The 14,679-nt window shown below is 45.4% G+C and overlaps 1 protein-coding gene across 1 annotated transcript in view; it reads right to left on the bottom strand.

The window, feature by feature from the left end:
- Positions 1–2,070: 2,070 nt before the first annotated feature.
- Positions 2,071–14,679, bottom strand: part of LOC107525345 (polycystin-1-like protein 2) — a 54,840-nt gene continuing 42,231 nt past the window's right edge. The window contains exons 26-32 of the mRNA XM_016197492.2: positions 14,361–14,494; positions 12,785–12,912; positions 9,700–9,860; positions 5,708–5,918; positions 4,069–4,170; positions 3,413–3,544; positions 2,071–2,232 (exon numbers count right to left, since the gene is read on the bottom strand). Coding sequence (XP_016052978.2) covers positions 2,071–2,232; positions 3,413–3,544; positions 4,069–4,170; positions 5,708–5,918; positions 9,700–9,860; positions 12,785–12,912; positions 14,361–14,494 — 1,030 coding nt within the window. The remainder of the gene's footprint in view (positions 2,233–3,412; positions 3,545–4,068; positions 4,171–5,707; positions 5,919–9,699; positions 9,861–12,784; positions 12,913–14,360; positions 14,495–14,679) is intronic.

The following is a 14,679-nucleotide window of genomic DNA, read 5'->3' as shown; positions in this document are numbered from 1 at the left end:
ACTGTTTTGTATGTATCTGGGTAGGTTTCTGTATCAGTTTATCAGAAAACATGTACACCTTGCTGTGGGTTATTTGATGAGCACCTCTGCATGTATAGCTCATGTCCATACCTGACACAGTAGAGAATGGTTGTGGCCTTTTGGGTGGATAGAAGATAATGAAATCACCAAGGTTTTATGTGTACTGCATGTTATGTGGCTCTCTATTTATAAAGGATCCTGGGTTTTGATTGTCAGGGTAGCAGAGTGGGATACTGATTCAACCGTCATAAAAAAAATTTAAGCTCTGTCCAGATAAAAGGCTGGCAGTAGTTCAGTTCCAGCCTTGATTACGTCAGATGTTTAAAGACCTCATCAGGCATTCATGTTCCTCTTATCTTGGTGCTCTGCCGTCTTCAGATTGTTCCCCTGGTCTCAAGGTAACTGCCAAAGTTCCAGGAGTCTTACGCAGACCACGCAATGTCCAGCAGCATAAGAGCGCATCTCTGTGTGTTTCTTTTTGTTAGCAAGCAGACCTTTCATGTAAGTGTCCTAAAGACCTCTCATTTTGCACTGGCCAGACTGGGTCATGTGCACACTGAACTGCTCACTGTCAAGGGACATGAGTTACCATTACTAAGACACATCATATTTTACCTTGAGGTGGTTATAGGGTCACCTTCCCAGGAGTCATGTGGGAGAAAGGTAGATGGCTACTGAACAAAATCGGGATTCTGATAGCAAGGAGGGAAGCGTAGAATGGATTGAGGGCAGACAACCTAGAGTATCTGCTACAATGGGTGTGTGAAGAGGGACAAGATACGGTGAACTGGAGAGGATGAGTGAGGTGCTTCCTCTGTGTGGGGGAGGGGAAACTTGCACTTGTCCACACAGACATCTGGAAGCCTTTTATTATCTAGATCTGTGGTTCTCAGAATTAGGGGCACGGTTATCAAGTCTGACTGCACGTTGGAATCACCTGGGTGGCTTAAAAAAATATTGACACCTGGGACCTACCTAGAGATTCCAATATATTGGGAGGAAACCTAGGGATTCTAGCATGCAGCCAAGGTTGAGAACCACTAGTTTAGATCAACAGTTCCCGAAGTATCATTTAAGGAACACTGGCCCTGATTGAGGTGCTGCAGTACTGAATGCCTTGGTCAAAGAGGTTTGGGAATCATTGCACACTGTTGTTCATGCTCATCTCATCCCAGGAGACTCACAGTGCACATTAACATATGAAAAGCTCTGACAGTTCCCATGCTAAAGAACTTTCTGGATACATTTGATCCAGAAACATTTTGGGGGTCATGACACCTGTTATGGGTTGAATTGTGCCCCCTAAAGAGATACATTGAAGCCCTAACCCCCAGTACCTCAGAATGTGACCAAATTTGGAAATAGGAATTATTGCAGATGTCATTTATTAAGACAAAGTCATAATGGAGGAGGATGAGCCCTTAATCCCATATGACTAGTATCCTTATAAGAGGAAAAGAGACACAGAGAAAGACATACTGGGAGAGGCCATGTGACGGCAGAGGCAGAGATTAGAGTGATGCATCTGCAAACCAAGGAATGCCAAGGATTGCTGGCAAACACTGGAAACTAGAAACATCCCTCTGCAGAGCCTTCTGAGGGAGCATGGCGCTGTTGACACTTTGATTTTGGGCTTCTATCCTCCAGAAATGTGAGACAGTAAATTTCTGTTGTTTTAAGCTACCTAGTTTGTGGTACTTTGTTCTGGCTGCTCTAGCAAACTAATGATGCCCATTAGCATCTCTCAGACACAGATTGAGAATCCTTGAACTAGAATCATTCAAAGGCAACCTGACTGACAAGAAAATGAAATAATTAGCCTGTAGAAGAGGGGTTTTCCCCTCGAAGTCGACACTATTCTATGACACTAGTGACAATTGTATGTGTATGTATATACATATTTTTATTAGTTTTACTTGCCAAGCTTCATAAATTATCTATGGTCACAGAAAACATTGACTTGGAGAGATTACAGAATCAATGGTAAGTGTAGGCCCTAGGCTCTGGCCTTCTGCCCACTCTACAGATGATTTTGTGCAGGCGAACAGCTTAAACCTGGGGTGCAGCTGGTGCAGGCTGAGGGGGCTGGGCCTCTGACGGCAATTCGGGCTGCTCACTGCAGCTTCCAGTCTCCTGTCTTTTACATTTAATGCCCAGGAAACTGAGTATTTTCATCAGCAGCAAATCGACAATCTCTCCTTCCTCTGACAGCTGCAGAGGGACAAAGAACCACGCAAAGTTATTTAGATACATCCTGTTTGGAGGCTTTTCTTAAATAAAACCAGGGGAAACCCTGGTTTTATTGTGTAACTTGGTCCCTGCCAAATTCACTTCACTTTTTAGAGTTGCTTTTGTGTTGGGATTCACCTCCTTCAGGGAAGCCCAAGGGTGTGTGCTCCCCCCTTTATCCCCAGGGGGTTTCCTCCTTCCCCTCTGGTGAAAATGATGGAATTCCTCCACCACCCCCAGCAGAGGTGGTTAGGAATGTATGTGCAGAGCCTCCCATGCATTCCTGCTGGCAATGTGAAATGGTGCCGCTGCTCTGGAAAACAGTTTGGCAGTTTCTCAGAATTTAAACAGAAGTCACCATATGACTTGTTGAAATAAATTTCTAGGCCTAAAGTGCAGCCGCTCCTACTCAGGGTGCCTTGTCAACAACCAGAAACTTAGGTAACATTTGTGTCCCTGTAAATGCTCCCCTTGACCAGAAATGCAGTACATTCAGCCTGTCAATCCCCAAACACCAACCCAACTCTGGGCTCTCTCCATACTTATTTCTTTTCCCTTCTCACCCCAAACAAAGTTGACTATGAGGCCCCAGCCAATCCAATATTTTCCATTTTTCTCTTCCTTGATTTTTTTTTTATTCTTTATCCTATAAAAGCCTCCTGACTTCCACCCCATCTTACAGTTCTCTGAATAGAGACTGATCACAAAGTATTAAAGTTTGTATCACCTAAATTGTCTTCTTTCATTATTTTTAATGTGTTCTCAACCTTGGTTGCATATTAAAATCACACAGCGAGATTTCGGAAATACCCAGGCTTACATCATTCACCCTGGGATTCTGTTTTTATTGGTCTCAGGGGCAACAGCAATAGTTTCCAAAAGCCCCTAGGTGATTCTAATGTACAATCATAGCTGAGAATCACTGATGTAATGAACAGAGTCCCACACTGGGAATCAGGAAACCCAATTCTAGTGTTCCCTTCATTTGCTTGTGATCCCGGTGAAGTAATTTCCTTCTTCTGGTCCTCAGTTTCCCCTCCCATGAAATGAAGGCTTTGAGCTACAGTGGTCTCTCAAGTTCCACTAATGTCTAATGCTGCTCAGCCAACCTTTTCCTATTTCAAGGTGAATGACTGTTGAGGAAATGGCCAAAGGGATTCACCTGATAGTATTTTTGCTCTTCATTGAAGGCCACCAGGATGACAGAGATAAATAGATTCAGCACAACAAATGTCATGAAAACAATGCAGGACCCAATTAGGAAGGAGCCGAGCACTGGGCTGTAGTCCAGGACCTGTTAGGAAGAAATCCAGTCATCCCTGGAGGTCCCATGTCCTATTGGCCACCTCCCACACTAGGCACCCTCAGAGGGAAAATTGGTCCTCAGAGTTAGGCAGAGCCTTGAGCCAGAAAGGTCCTTTTCTGCCTGGGAGCTGACAGTATGCTCTCAAGAGCTTCCAGGAGAGGGAGAGGGCAGCACCCCTATTCCTCACTGCTGCCATTTCCAATTATGGGTACCATTTCTGGCTAGGGTCAGGAGCATTCCCATCTGAGGACACCCTAGCATAGCCCTCTCCTGAGTAGCCAGTACCTCATGTTATTCTATAAGCTGGGGTCCCCAGGGTGAGCCGTGGGCCCTAGTGTGGGGCTGTCTGACTGAGGAAGGGGGACCCTTTTTATTTGTCCATAGTTACCCTGCACTTGCCAGGACATGGACACAGGGGTGATAGCCACTGGGGAGGCATTTGATGGGAATGCTTTTCTTAAGTTTTGTAAAGGCTTGGTGTAGATGGGAGTGTCCATGTCCCCTTACCCTACCTCCTCGTAGTTGAAGATTCCTAGCTGAAGGCTGATCATCGTTTCTGCTGCATCAAAGATGGTTTTGTAGGAACGGAGTTTCCAACCAAATATTAAGTTTGACTGTTATGGAAAGAGTCCTCATGAACAGAGAAAGAAAACATGCAACCCCCAAAGCCTGTTGTTTGACAGTAGAGTTAGTGGTCTGGGTCAGCCACATCCTTGGCCTGGCCTGGCCAAGCTATTGGTACCTACAGAGGTGTGGGAGTTGGTGTGAGTACACACCCAGATTTGTATGGGATGCACGTGCACTTCTGGGGCTCAAGCACCAACTGCTAGTCTCCTACTGCATTCACTCAGACAGCTGCTCTAAGACTCAGTAATTAAACTGGGCTCTCTGAGGCCCCACCCTTTTTGCTCTTGGGGAGTTGGGTTAGATGGACAATAGGCTTCTTCTGCCTGGACAGGACCTTCCCCTCCCCCGTGTTTTCCTCCCACCATATCCCCCACCCCAAAGATTTCCACAGGGCTTTGTGTCAAAGGGAAGCCCAGCACTCCATTGGCTCTGGGTGACTTCTAGTCCCAGAGGACACTGCACTGTCCCTGCAGCGCATGCACTGCACACAGAGGGCTGAATAAATCCACGTGAACTAAGGGATTGGAGAGGGTACTTTTGACAAAAGCAGACTCCAACTTTTCAGGATATGCCCTCCATCAGCGCATGTCACCCTATTTCTGAGGGTGAGAGAAGAAGATGGAGTGAGGTCAGGGATGGATTAGGGGGTTTGAGGTAATAGTCAGAAAAAGGATCAGGGGAGAGGGTTAGAGATGAGTGGGGACTAGGATAAGATAGACTATTGGATGGTATGGAGATCAGGGGATGGTAGAAGGTAAGAGACTGGATTCGGCCAGAGTGAGAATTCAGAGAGGGGCTGGAGTGAGGAGTGGATCAAGATTGGGTGGAGGGTGTCAGAGGAGTGGGAGCCAGGGTTGTGATGAGAATCATGGGCTTGGAGAGGATGGGGGCATATTTAGATGGAGATCAGGATGTGTCCGAGGGTCTTTGTTTCTCACATTACTTGATATAAAAAAGAGTTGATAGTTAGGGTTTTGTTTTTTCAGTCATAAAAGCAATGTGATTTTTTAAATGCTCTCAGTGTGAAGGGGCTGAATGAAATGGCGTTGGCCCTACTAAGTTCATGCCTCATATGTGTAGAGCATCAAGCATTGACATGGCCTGGCCTGCAGATACGTCCATCCTCACTTCCCCTTCTCTGCTTCAGCTCAAGGACAGGTACTGCCCAATTCATTTCCACATCCCCTGACACAGGAGGAGTGCTCTGTGCATGTCTGAGCAACTGGCAATGTCAGGAGAACTGGCACATCCAGACAGGGTCTGGATACAGAAAAGAATCCTTCGCTGGAGAAAGCTGGCCCGTTCAGTCTTGAGACTGTACCTGCTCACTCTTACCCAACTGAGGTCTCCATTTAGAGTGACCAGTTTATGAGCTCCCAGCCAAAAAGGCCCTGGACTCAGAAGATCTGTCATCTCCCTTAGGTTCCTAGGGTTTCCCTAACCCTAATCTCCAATCCCCCAACACTGAGCAGCCTTTGCTTCCAAGGAGACCAGCTCTGAGGTTTTCCCAGAGGAGCCACTCACCGCAACGGAGTAAGCCAGGAGCATGATAAGGATGACGATGACAAAGCCTGAAATGTCCCCCCAGGCGCGGCGCAGGGCTGATGTGATCATGTTCATTTTGGGGTTCAACCTGAGCAGATGCCAAAGTTTCACCGTGGACAGCAGTACCAGGAAGGCAATGATGTAGCCAAGGGCAGCATCAGCTGCTGCTGTCTCACTGAAACTGATCACCCTTTGGGACCAAGACGGGAGAATGGGTCTCAGAGACTGTGAGCAGCTCAGCCAGAGTTCATTTGGACTCAGTTCAGCCCAGGATGCAGCATTAGACATACTTTCTCAGAGGCCATCACTTCCTGCAACAGGTCTAGGAGGCAGAGCTATTCAAATCCCCCCAGCTAGGTGATGGTGAGATGGTGATGATGGTGATGGTGAGGATGATGGTGAGATGATGATGATGGTGATGGTAAGGATGAAATGGTGATGATGATGATGATGGCGATGCAGATGACAGTGATGATGGTGGTGGTGATGGTGAGGATGATGGTGAGATGATGATGGTGATGGTGAGGATGAGATGGTGGTGATGATGATGGCAATGCAGATGACAGTGATGATGGTGGTGGTGATGGTGAGGATGATTGTGAGATGATGATGATGATGATGGTGGTGATGGTGAGGATGATGGTGAGATGATGATGGTGATGGTGATGGTGAGGATGATGGTGAGATGAGGATGGCGATGTAGATGACAGTGATGATGATGATGGTGGTGACGGTGAGGAGGATGTTTATGATAGGGATGATGATGGTAATGGTGGTCATAGGGCCTCAGTGGTTAGTTCAGGGCCATTATTGAACAGCCTTGTTTAATGGCTGCAGAGCTACGGAAGAATGACAAAGGAGGAGTCCTCCAGAGTCAAGAGGATGAAGGTGAGGGAGTTCTGGGAGCCTCCCCTCCTGGTTTGGGGTCACTAGATGCCACTTCCTCCTATCTGAGTGAATGTACCCACTGCCCTTACATTTGAAGGGAGGACAGAAGTACCATCGAGTTGCTGTGCTACGTGAGGGCCTAGTGAACTTTAATTGCATTGTGTCATTTGACTGGAAACCACTGGATGAGGAAGTATGCTATCTCCATTTTACAGATAAGGACAGAGAGTTGGCACAAGGTCACACAGCTAGTGATATAGTTAGTGGCATAACTGGTGGTGGGAGAATGACAGTTGGAATCCAGGTGTGTCTGAGTCCAAAATTCAGGTTCTTCCCCCCATCCCGCCCTGCCCTTCATGCCACTCTCATGCCTTTGCACTTTAAATTCAGCCTTAATGTTGGTGTGTCATTAAAAACGGCATAGACCTATATATCTAATGGCATAGATGGGAACAGGTTATAGAACAAAATTGTATGATCTCAAGTTTTTAAAAGCATTTTATATAATATCCTAGTGAAAGCTATCCTTCTCCCTAATCTCCTGCCTTCTAGAATCTTCTTCCTTTTTTTGAGCAGATGGGGGCTGCTGGTATAGATGGTTGCTTCCTCCTTCAGCTCCTGCAGCACCTTGTTCCTGCCTCTTTTGAAATACCCAACCTTCCCCCATGTCAATTTTTCATAAATGTGGAAATAATAATCATGTAAGCCCTCCTTTATGATGGCAATTAGCTCTAATTAAAGCACAGTGCTCAACCTCATCTACATTTTAGAAAAACCAGGGAAACATTAAAAATATTGGTGCTGGGGCTCTGTCCCCGGACATCCTGATTTAGTAGGCCTGGACATCAGGGTTTAATCATCCTCCTGAGTGATTCTGCTGAGGAACCAGGCCTGAGAGCACTGGGTTAAAGGGAGACTATGAAACAAATCATTTGGTCCTAAAAAGTACTTTTAAAATTCAGGACCTAACTATAAAATGGTATCTATTCCAACAAGAAAACAAAATTTTCAAGTTTCTGAAATAAAAACAAACTTTGGTTATTTAATGAATCAAATTCAACTGAGGGTTTCCCGTAATGCCAAATTTAACTATACTCAAGTTTCTATTAAAAGTGGCAGATTTGCATCTCTTGCCTGGCCGGCGTGGCTCAGAGGTTGAACATCAACCTAGGATCCAGGAGATCCAGGAGATCTCCAGTCAGGGCACATGCCTGGGTTGTGGACTGGATCCCTGGTGGGAAGGCGTGCAGGAGGCAGCCAGTCAATGACTCTGTCATCACTGATGTTTCTATCTCTCTCTCCCTCTCCCTTCCTCTCTCGGAAATCAATAAAGATATATATATATATATATATATATTTTAAAGTGGCAGATTTGGCCCTGGCCAGGTAGCTCACTTGGTTAGAGTGTCGTCCTAGTATGCCAAGGTTGTGAGTTGGATCCCTGGTCAGGGCACGTACAAGAATCAACCAATGAATGCATAAATGAGTGGAACGACAAATTGATCTCTTCAAAAAATCAGTTAAAAGAATAGTCAAGCTAAGACCTCTTAAAAAAAAAAGTGGCAGATTTCTTTTATGTTTTCTGACACTCTATGTAAAAAGAGTACTCTCTCATTTAAAATTGTTTTATAATCCATCTAAGCAAGAAACCAGTCTGTGTGAATGTCAAAAATAAAGCATGTTTAGATCATTGTGAGGAATCATATCATAAAGCATGGCTAGTGTGGGGACAATGATGGTTCAATGATCACACTGGCCGTCAGTGATCTCAGTAAATGTGTGACCTAAAACAAACTCACCATTGTTCCTTCCTAGAACTCAGGCTTTGTTCTCTAAGCAGTAGATAGTTTTTCTGTAAAGGGCCAGATGGCACATATTTGAGGCTCTGTGGGCCAGTTTCTGTTCCAACAACTCAACCCAGTTTTAGCAGGAAAGGAGCCATAGATAATACATAAAGGAATAAGTGGGTGAGGTAGTGTTCTAATAAAACTTTATTTATAAAACAGGTGGTGGGCTGGATTGGCTCCTGTGTCATCTTTTGCAGACCCCTTCAAGAACCAACCCATCTTTAAGTTTTTTAAAATAACTGTTCTGCATAAGGTTTATAATCAGCTTAAATAAAAATACTGATAATTTTTAGCTCAAGGAACATGATTGATATTGAGACATTTTTATGGATGGGGGCCTTTAGAGAGGGTGGAGTTTTTGTCATATATTTGGTGTGGCAACATGGGTGTGCTCAATTAGGGTTTGTTGAATGAATGAGACAATCTAGAGTGGAGGTTAGGAGTGCAGAGTTCAAATTCTAGGCCCTGCATTTCCTTGCTGTGTGACTTTGCCCAGACAACTTAAACTCTCTGAGCCTCAATATTCTCATCTGTGAGAAAGAGATGATGATAATATCTCAGAAGTTTCAGGAAGGTTAAAGTAGATGAGATAATGCTTTTAAAGTGGTGTCTTTAAGACTGTGTGCGCGGCATCCAACAATAACTTAATAAATGTTAGCTCTATCTATAAAATCAGTGAGTCAAGAAATACAATGGTTCAAAGTAAAAGCTGGGATCCTGGAGACACATGAAGCTAGATTTAAATTACTTCTCTGCTACTTGTTAGCTGTGTGACATTGGGGAAGTCACAGTATCTCTCTGAGCCTCAAGTTCTTTATTTGTAAAATGGGGTAATGATAACACTTACCTCCATCAGTTCTCATGAGGATCTGGTTGGTTAGGGCATCCTGCCTAGCACAGAGTAGACCTTTGGTAAATGGTGGCAGAGGCAGGTTGACAACATTAATGCTTGCAAAACCCCTGCCCAAAAGGCTGGAAAGGACCTTAACAGAGTGTCACTTGGTCCTCTGTTTTGGTAAGATTTGCAAAAGATCCTGTTTTATTTTGTTTTAGAGTCCGCTCCAATTGCATATGCTTCAGACCACAAACCTGCATCTAAGTGATAGTTATTTTTTAGAGTGACCCTTCATCCTCTGAGGGTCAAGATTTTAAAGGCCTCCTTTCACCCCTGAGCCACACAGAGCTGGAGCAAGCGGGGCCAGTGGTGGGACCTGGGGCTGAGGCTGAGCCACTTACTCCTCCCCGTGTTTTCGGTATCGCTGGATGTCTCGCTCCGCTAGGATGGCCCTCTTCACAAACACCACCAGGGCACTCCAGCTGGCCAAGATGATGGCCAGATCCAGAAGGTTCCACTTGCTGTGGAAATAGCACCACTTCTGCTTCTTCATAAGCTTGCCCTGGCAAAGGAGGTTCTATCAAAGACTGTGGCCAGAACTGTGCTTGTTTCCCGCCTTCACCCCCAAGGTGGCTCCCTGCACCACCCAGAATCACCCTCTGGGAGGAGGTTACTGGGTCCTGGAGGTCTCTCAGAGCCTTGGCCCCACATTCAGAGTGCTGGAGGCCTCTCCCAAAATTTATGCACAGACCCTACCTGATCCTGTCATTAATCTGAGCTGCAGGATTTGGAGGTGTAAAAAGTAAATACATCTGGAGGGGTAGGGGCTGGGTAGAGGGGGTAAAGGGGAGGGAATGGGGGACATCTGTAATACTGTCAACAATAAAAAATGTATATTTTTAAAAAGAGTAAATACATTATCTAATAAGACATTTAATTCTCTGTGATGCCAAAAAAGGGGGCGGGGAGGAAAGACATCCCCCCCACCATAGCACATTTACTAAAGAAAACTTGTAATTGTGAATTCTTTCTCTACCCCTTTGAGATGTATGCAAATCTTTTTAAAAGCTAACATGCCCTGCCAGTGTTGCTTAGTGGTTGAACATCAACCTATAAACCAGGAGGTCACAGTTCGATTCCCAGTCAGGGCACATGCCTGGTTTTCTGGCTCAATCCCCAGTGGGGGGTGTGCAGGAGGCAACTGATCGATGACTCTCTCATCATTGAAGTTTCTCTCTCTCCCTCTCCCTTCCTCTCTCTGAAACCAATAAAAACATATTTTTAAAAAAACAAATGCTAAACAAGCTTCTGGCCAGTTTTATAACTCATGGATGTTTTTCTGTCTCCTGGTTTCCTTTAAGAAAGTAGGAGTGTAACAGGCAGGCACCTGGCTTCAAGTTGCAAAACTATCTCCTGTTGTAAAGATAAATGAAGTTTATTTTTCCTTTTCATAAAGGCAGTTAGCAAACTCAGTTGGCCACCCCAAATACCAGTTGAATTAGGATGGACTAGTGAAATGAATGGTGCTATAAGTCCTGGTAAGGATTAATTAGCCTTTATTTTAAGAATGTATATGTATGTAATGGATTGTATCTGCTTGGTGATATCCAAGGGTGAGGTTTCTTTCTGTCTCTTTGGCGAATTGCCTGGGTTACACATCACATTCTGGTTTAATGCTTTTTCAATAATAAAAGTCGTTTTCTTAGGGGTAAGGTGGGAATTATTGTTGAATGGGTAGTTTCAGTTTTGCAAGAGGAGAGAAGTTCTGGAGATGGATGGTGGTGATAGTTGCACAACGGTGTGAATGTACTTCATGCCACCAAAATGTGCATTTAAAAATGGCTAAAATGGTAAATTTTATGTTACGTATATTTACAACAATTTAAAATAAATAATTTTAAGTAGTTTTTTTTTTCTCCCTTCCTCTGTGGGGAGGTTTCCTGGGTTGGCAGGATACTTTGTTTCTAGTGCTGTTACCCCAGCAGGTGTCACAGGTCAAAAATAATAATACTGTGCATGTTCTCAGCCTCCCTCCCATTCCTTCTTTTTGCTTCCACTCAAGAGAATCTTCTGTTGTCTCCCGTTTCCCTCCCCTACCTACTATTACGGAGGAAGGACTAGTGTTTGGCTGGTAAGAGACTAAGTTTGCCTCCTTTCTAAAGGGATGGAGCGAAGGGGAAATTTTTAAAACTGCTCAAACAGAATTTTGAGAAAGATTTAAGGGTTTGAGAGAGAGGCTTTCTGAAACAGCCGCAGGCAGAGTGTGAGGGCAATGGAGAGGAGAGGAACGAAGCTCAGAGGGTGGCGAATGGGCCTCCTTTGATGTTCTTAGAGAAATGCTAGGACAAAGTTGCTATTTGATAACTGTTGGCCTTTGGGTTTAAACTGGATGCTCAGAGACCATGTGGGTTACCCGTTTATGAGGCTGATGGTGTGGCCTAAGGGTTGAGTGTCAAGACCTGGGTTCAGACTCTCAGGATTCAGTCCTGAACTTGGATAAATTACAGTGATACCTTGGTTTTCTAATGTAACCCATTCCGGAAGACCATTCGAGTTCTGAAACGTTCAAAAACCAAGGGATCCACAGCCGACAGGTAGGCCTCAGGATCTTGCCCTCAGCGGAAACCGTGTGGCCTGTTTGACTCCCGAGGTGGGTTTGAAAACCAAAGCATTTCCTTCCGGGTTTACGGCACTCATAAACTGAAATGTTAGTCACTGGAGACGTTTGAAAACCGAGGTACTACTGTACTTCACATCTCTGGATGCTATCTTCCTACTCTGAAGTGGATCCCATAGGACCTTTCTCCTGGTGTGAAAGGAGAAAATCCACATAAGGTTCTTAGCACAATGCCTCACAGTGAGCACTCAAAGTATATTGTCTTTGTTACTTTAAAGTGGTTGCTGTGGTTATTGGAGCAAGCACTGGGGTGGAGGCCAGGATGCCCCTTTTAGGTATCCAGTTTCCATTTTTGGAAAAGAACATCTAATATACTTTGAATATGTTCCCAGCCTCTTCAAACCATCGTCATTATTAATATCTTCACCTTCATTGTGCTACATGGTGGTAAAGGTAGCAAGGGGGATGTTTCCTAATTCTCAGGGACTACTGTGAGAACAAAAGTGCCAGTAACCCCCACAATCTAAGTTCAGAGAAGCCCCAGCTATGGAGACTGTCCACCTCTAGCGTTTTTGTAAAGTCTCGATTCAGCAGAAATGGGAGCCTTGTTCCTCTCCCTTCCCCTCCCAGGAAGGACCACCCTCTGAGTTCTTCATTATTGTGAAGTGCAAAAGTTGGGTCTCTGAACTAGGTCAGCCCTTAGGATTAGCAGAAGGGCCCCCAAAGTTTGCCATGACAAACAGGTAAGCAGAACCTTTTCCTCCCCCTCCTTCAGTTCCCACCCCAGGGAAGAGGGTAGGGGTGGGAGAGGGAATGGGCACGTTGCCATCTCCATCCCTTGCCCATGGAGCTACAAGTCCACCCCTCACCTGCACGACCATGTAGTAGATGAGGAACAGGAGGTAGATGACCTCTGCCGCCACCACAAAGGGGTGCCAGCCATTGGTGAAGGGATACAGGCGTAGGCTCTGCAGGTCTGCATGTGCAAAGAAGGTTCCTGGGAAGCAGAGTGCATTTCTTTCACCACGACCCCTCCAGCTCCCCACCCCCCAGCTCTCCCCCTCCCCTCCCAATCGAGCCACCGCCTCCAACCGGAAGTCATCATTGGGATGACTCAAGCTAAAGCCCTTCTGGAGGCTGGCTGGGGGCAAAAGAGAAGATAAAGGTCCTTTAGACTCATAGACCCAAGGGACTGAATGGGAACCATTAGTGGATGTCAAAGATTATGGACAGATCAGAAAGGACAAGTTTAGGTGTACAGAGGATCCATTCACCTACTGACCAGTATGCCTAAACTTCAACCGTCTTTTGAGTCATCTTTCATCCATTTGTGTGTTTTTCTATTTCTTTTTTTTTTTATATTGAAATGATTTTTTAAAAACCAATCTGACTATGAAGGCTACTGCGTACAAAAGCCAAGGCAACCCCAAGAATGGCAGATGGAAAGATGCAGACAGCCTGAGTCTTTACTGACGTCCGTGGCCTGCTGCATCAACCAGACCTGAAACCTAACCCACATAATTTATAGACACACATAATTGAATCAGGTGTGTTTGGGGACAAGTTGTTTAAGAGGGCCTTAAAAAGCCAAAAAGAAAGACGACCAAAAGAAATAGGGAAACCAAAGAGAGACAAATAAGCTCCCAAAAGGGATGTGAAAGAAACGTTTGACAGTGGGGAATGACAATGGAAATTGATATGACAATGATAATGGAAGGCGTTTTCAAAGTTCTGAAAATTTTTTAAATCTACAAACATTACAGTGTTTTATAAAGGTAATACATATTTTCAAAATGTTTCCTTTTCAAAGGAGAGGTGGTTGAGTTTTAAGGCAAATTGATTGTTAGCCGAAGAGACCTTAGGTCAGTTTTTCAATAAATTGTGATGAGCTTTAAAAAAGGGTGAAAGGTAGGGGGCTGGGGAGAAAGAACTAGAATAAAACACAGAACAGAATGCAAAATATGATAGCACGTAGTCAAGGGAAATAGTTTTGAAGCTCTTGTCTCAGTTGTGTTTATTTGTGTGTGTTGGACTGGGATGTAAAATGTACCTCACAATGAAGACTGAGGTACAAGTAAAATATTGTTTTAGGTCAAGGTATCTGTTACCAGGTCACCCCCTCCCCAGCCGCTCACTGCCAGCCCCCACCACTGGTAGAGTGGGAAGCTCAGGGATATGAGCCGCTTTCAGACCCCAACCTGGGTTCTCTTAGGATAACGTGGGAGACAAGGCCAGAGAGGAGGGGCGGGGAAGCTAGGAATAAGGCTGGAGTGACCCTGAAGCCTTGCCTTTGGGTGCCCAGGGAGAACCGATACCCACCCCTCAGTTTCCTAAACCACCATTTGCCCTGAAGCTCTGGCGCTGGGGCAGCTGGGCCTAGCCCAGAGGGAGTGGGGGGGCTTATCACCCGGAACACTGCAGATGGGTTCACAGGCAAGTACCCACCCAGAGCGCTGGTCTCCAGGGTCAGAGTGATGATGCAGAACAGGTTGACGTTGGCGTTGTAGACAGTGAACTCCACAAACACGGCCCTGGTCAGGCTGTCCAGCCAGGTGTTGTCAAAGAGATACTGGAGAATTCTGTGGAAAGAAGGGCATTTAGGAGCATCTCTGTCCTTAAGTGGCTCCCTGTCCCCTCAGCCCCAGGGAGGAGGCCAGGGCTTCCTGTTGAAACTTCTTCCTCTGCCTCTGTTCTGTTCCCTGGGCCACAGGGCCTTGGGGCCGCTCCTGGGAGTGATCACAGTTTTCTATACCATGGTGCAGTG

The sequence above is a fragment of the Miniopterus natalensis genome, chromosome 18 (genome assembly GCF_054644295.1).
Source record: "Miniopterus natalensis isolate mMinNat1 chromosome 18, mMinNat1.hap1, whole genome shotgun sequence".
NCBI lineage: Eukaryota > Metazoa > Chordata > Mammalia > Chiroptera > Miniopteridae > Miniopterus > Miniopterus natalensis.
Note: the sequence above shows the minus strand (reverse complement) of the source record. Positions and strands in the feature narration are given on the sequence as shown.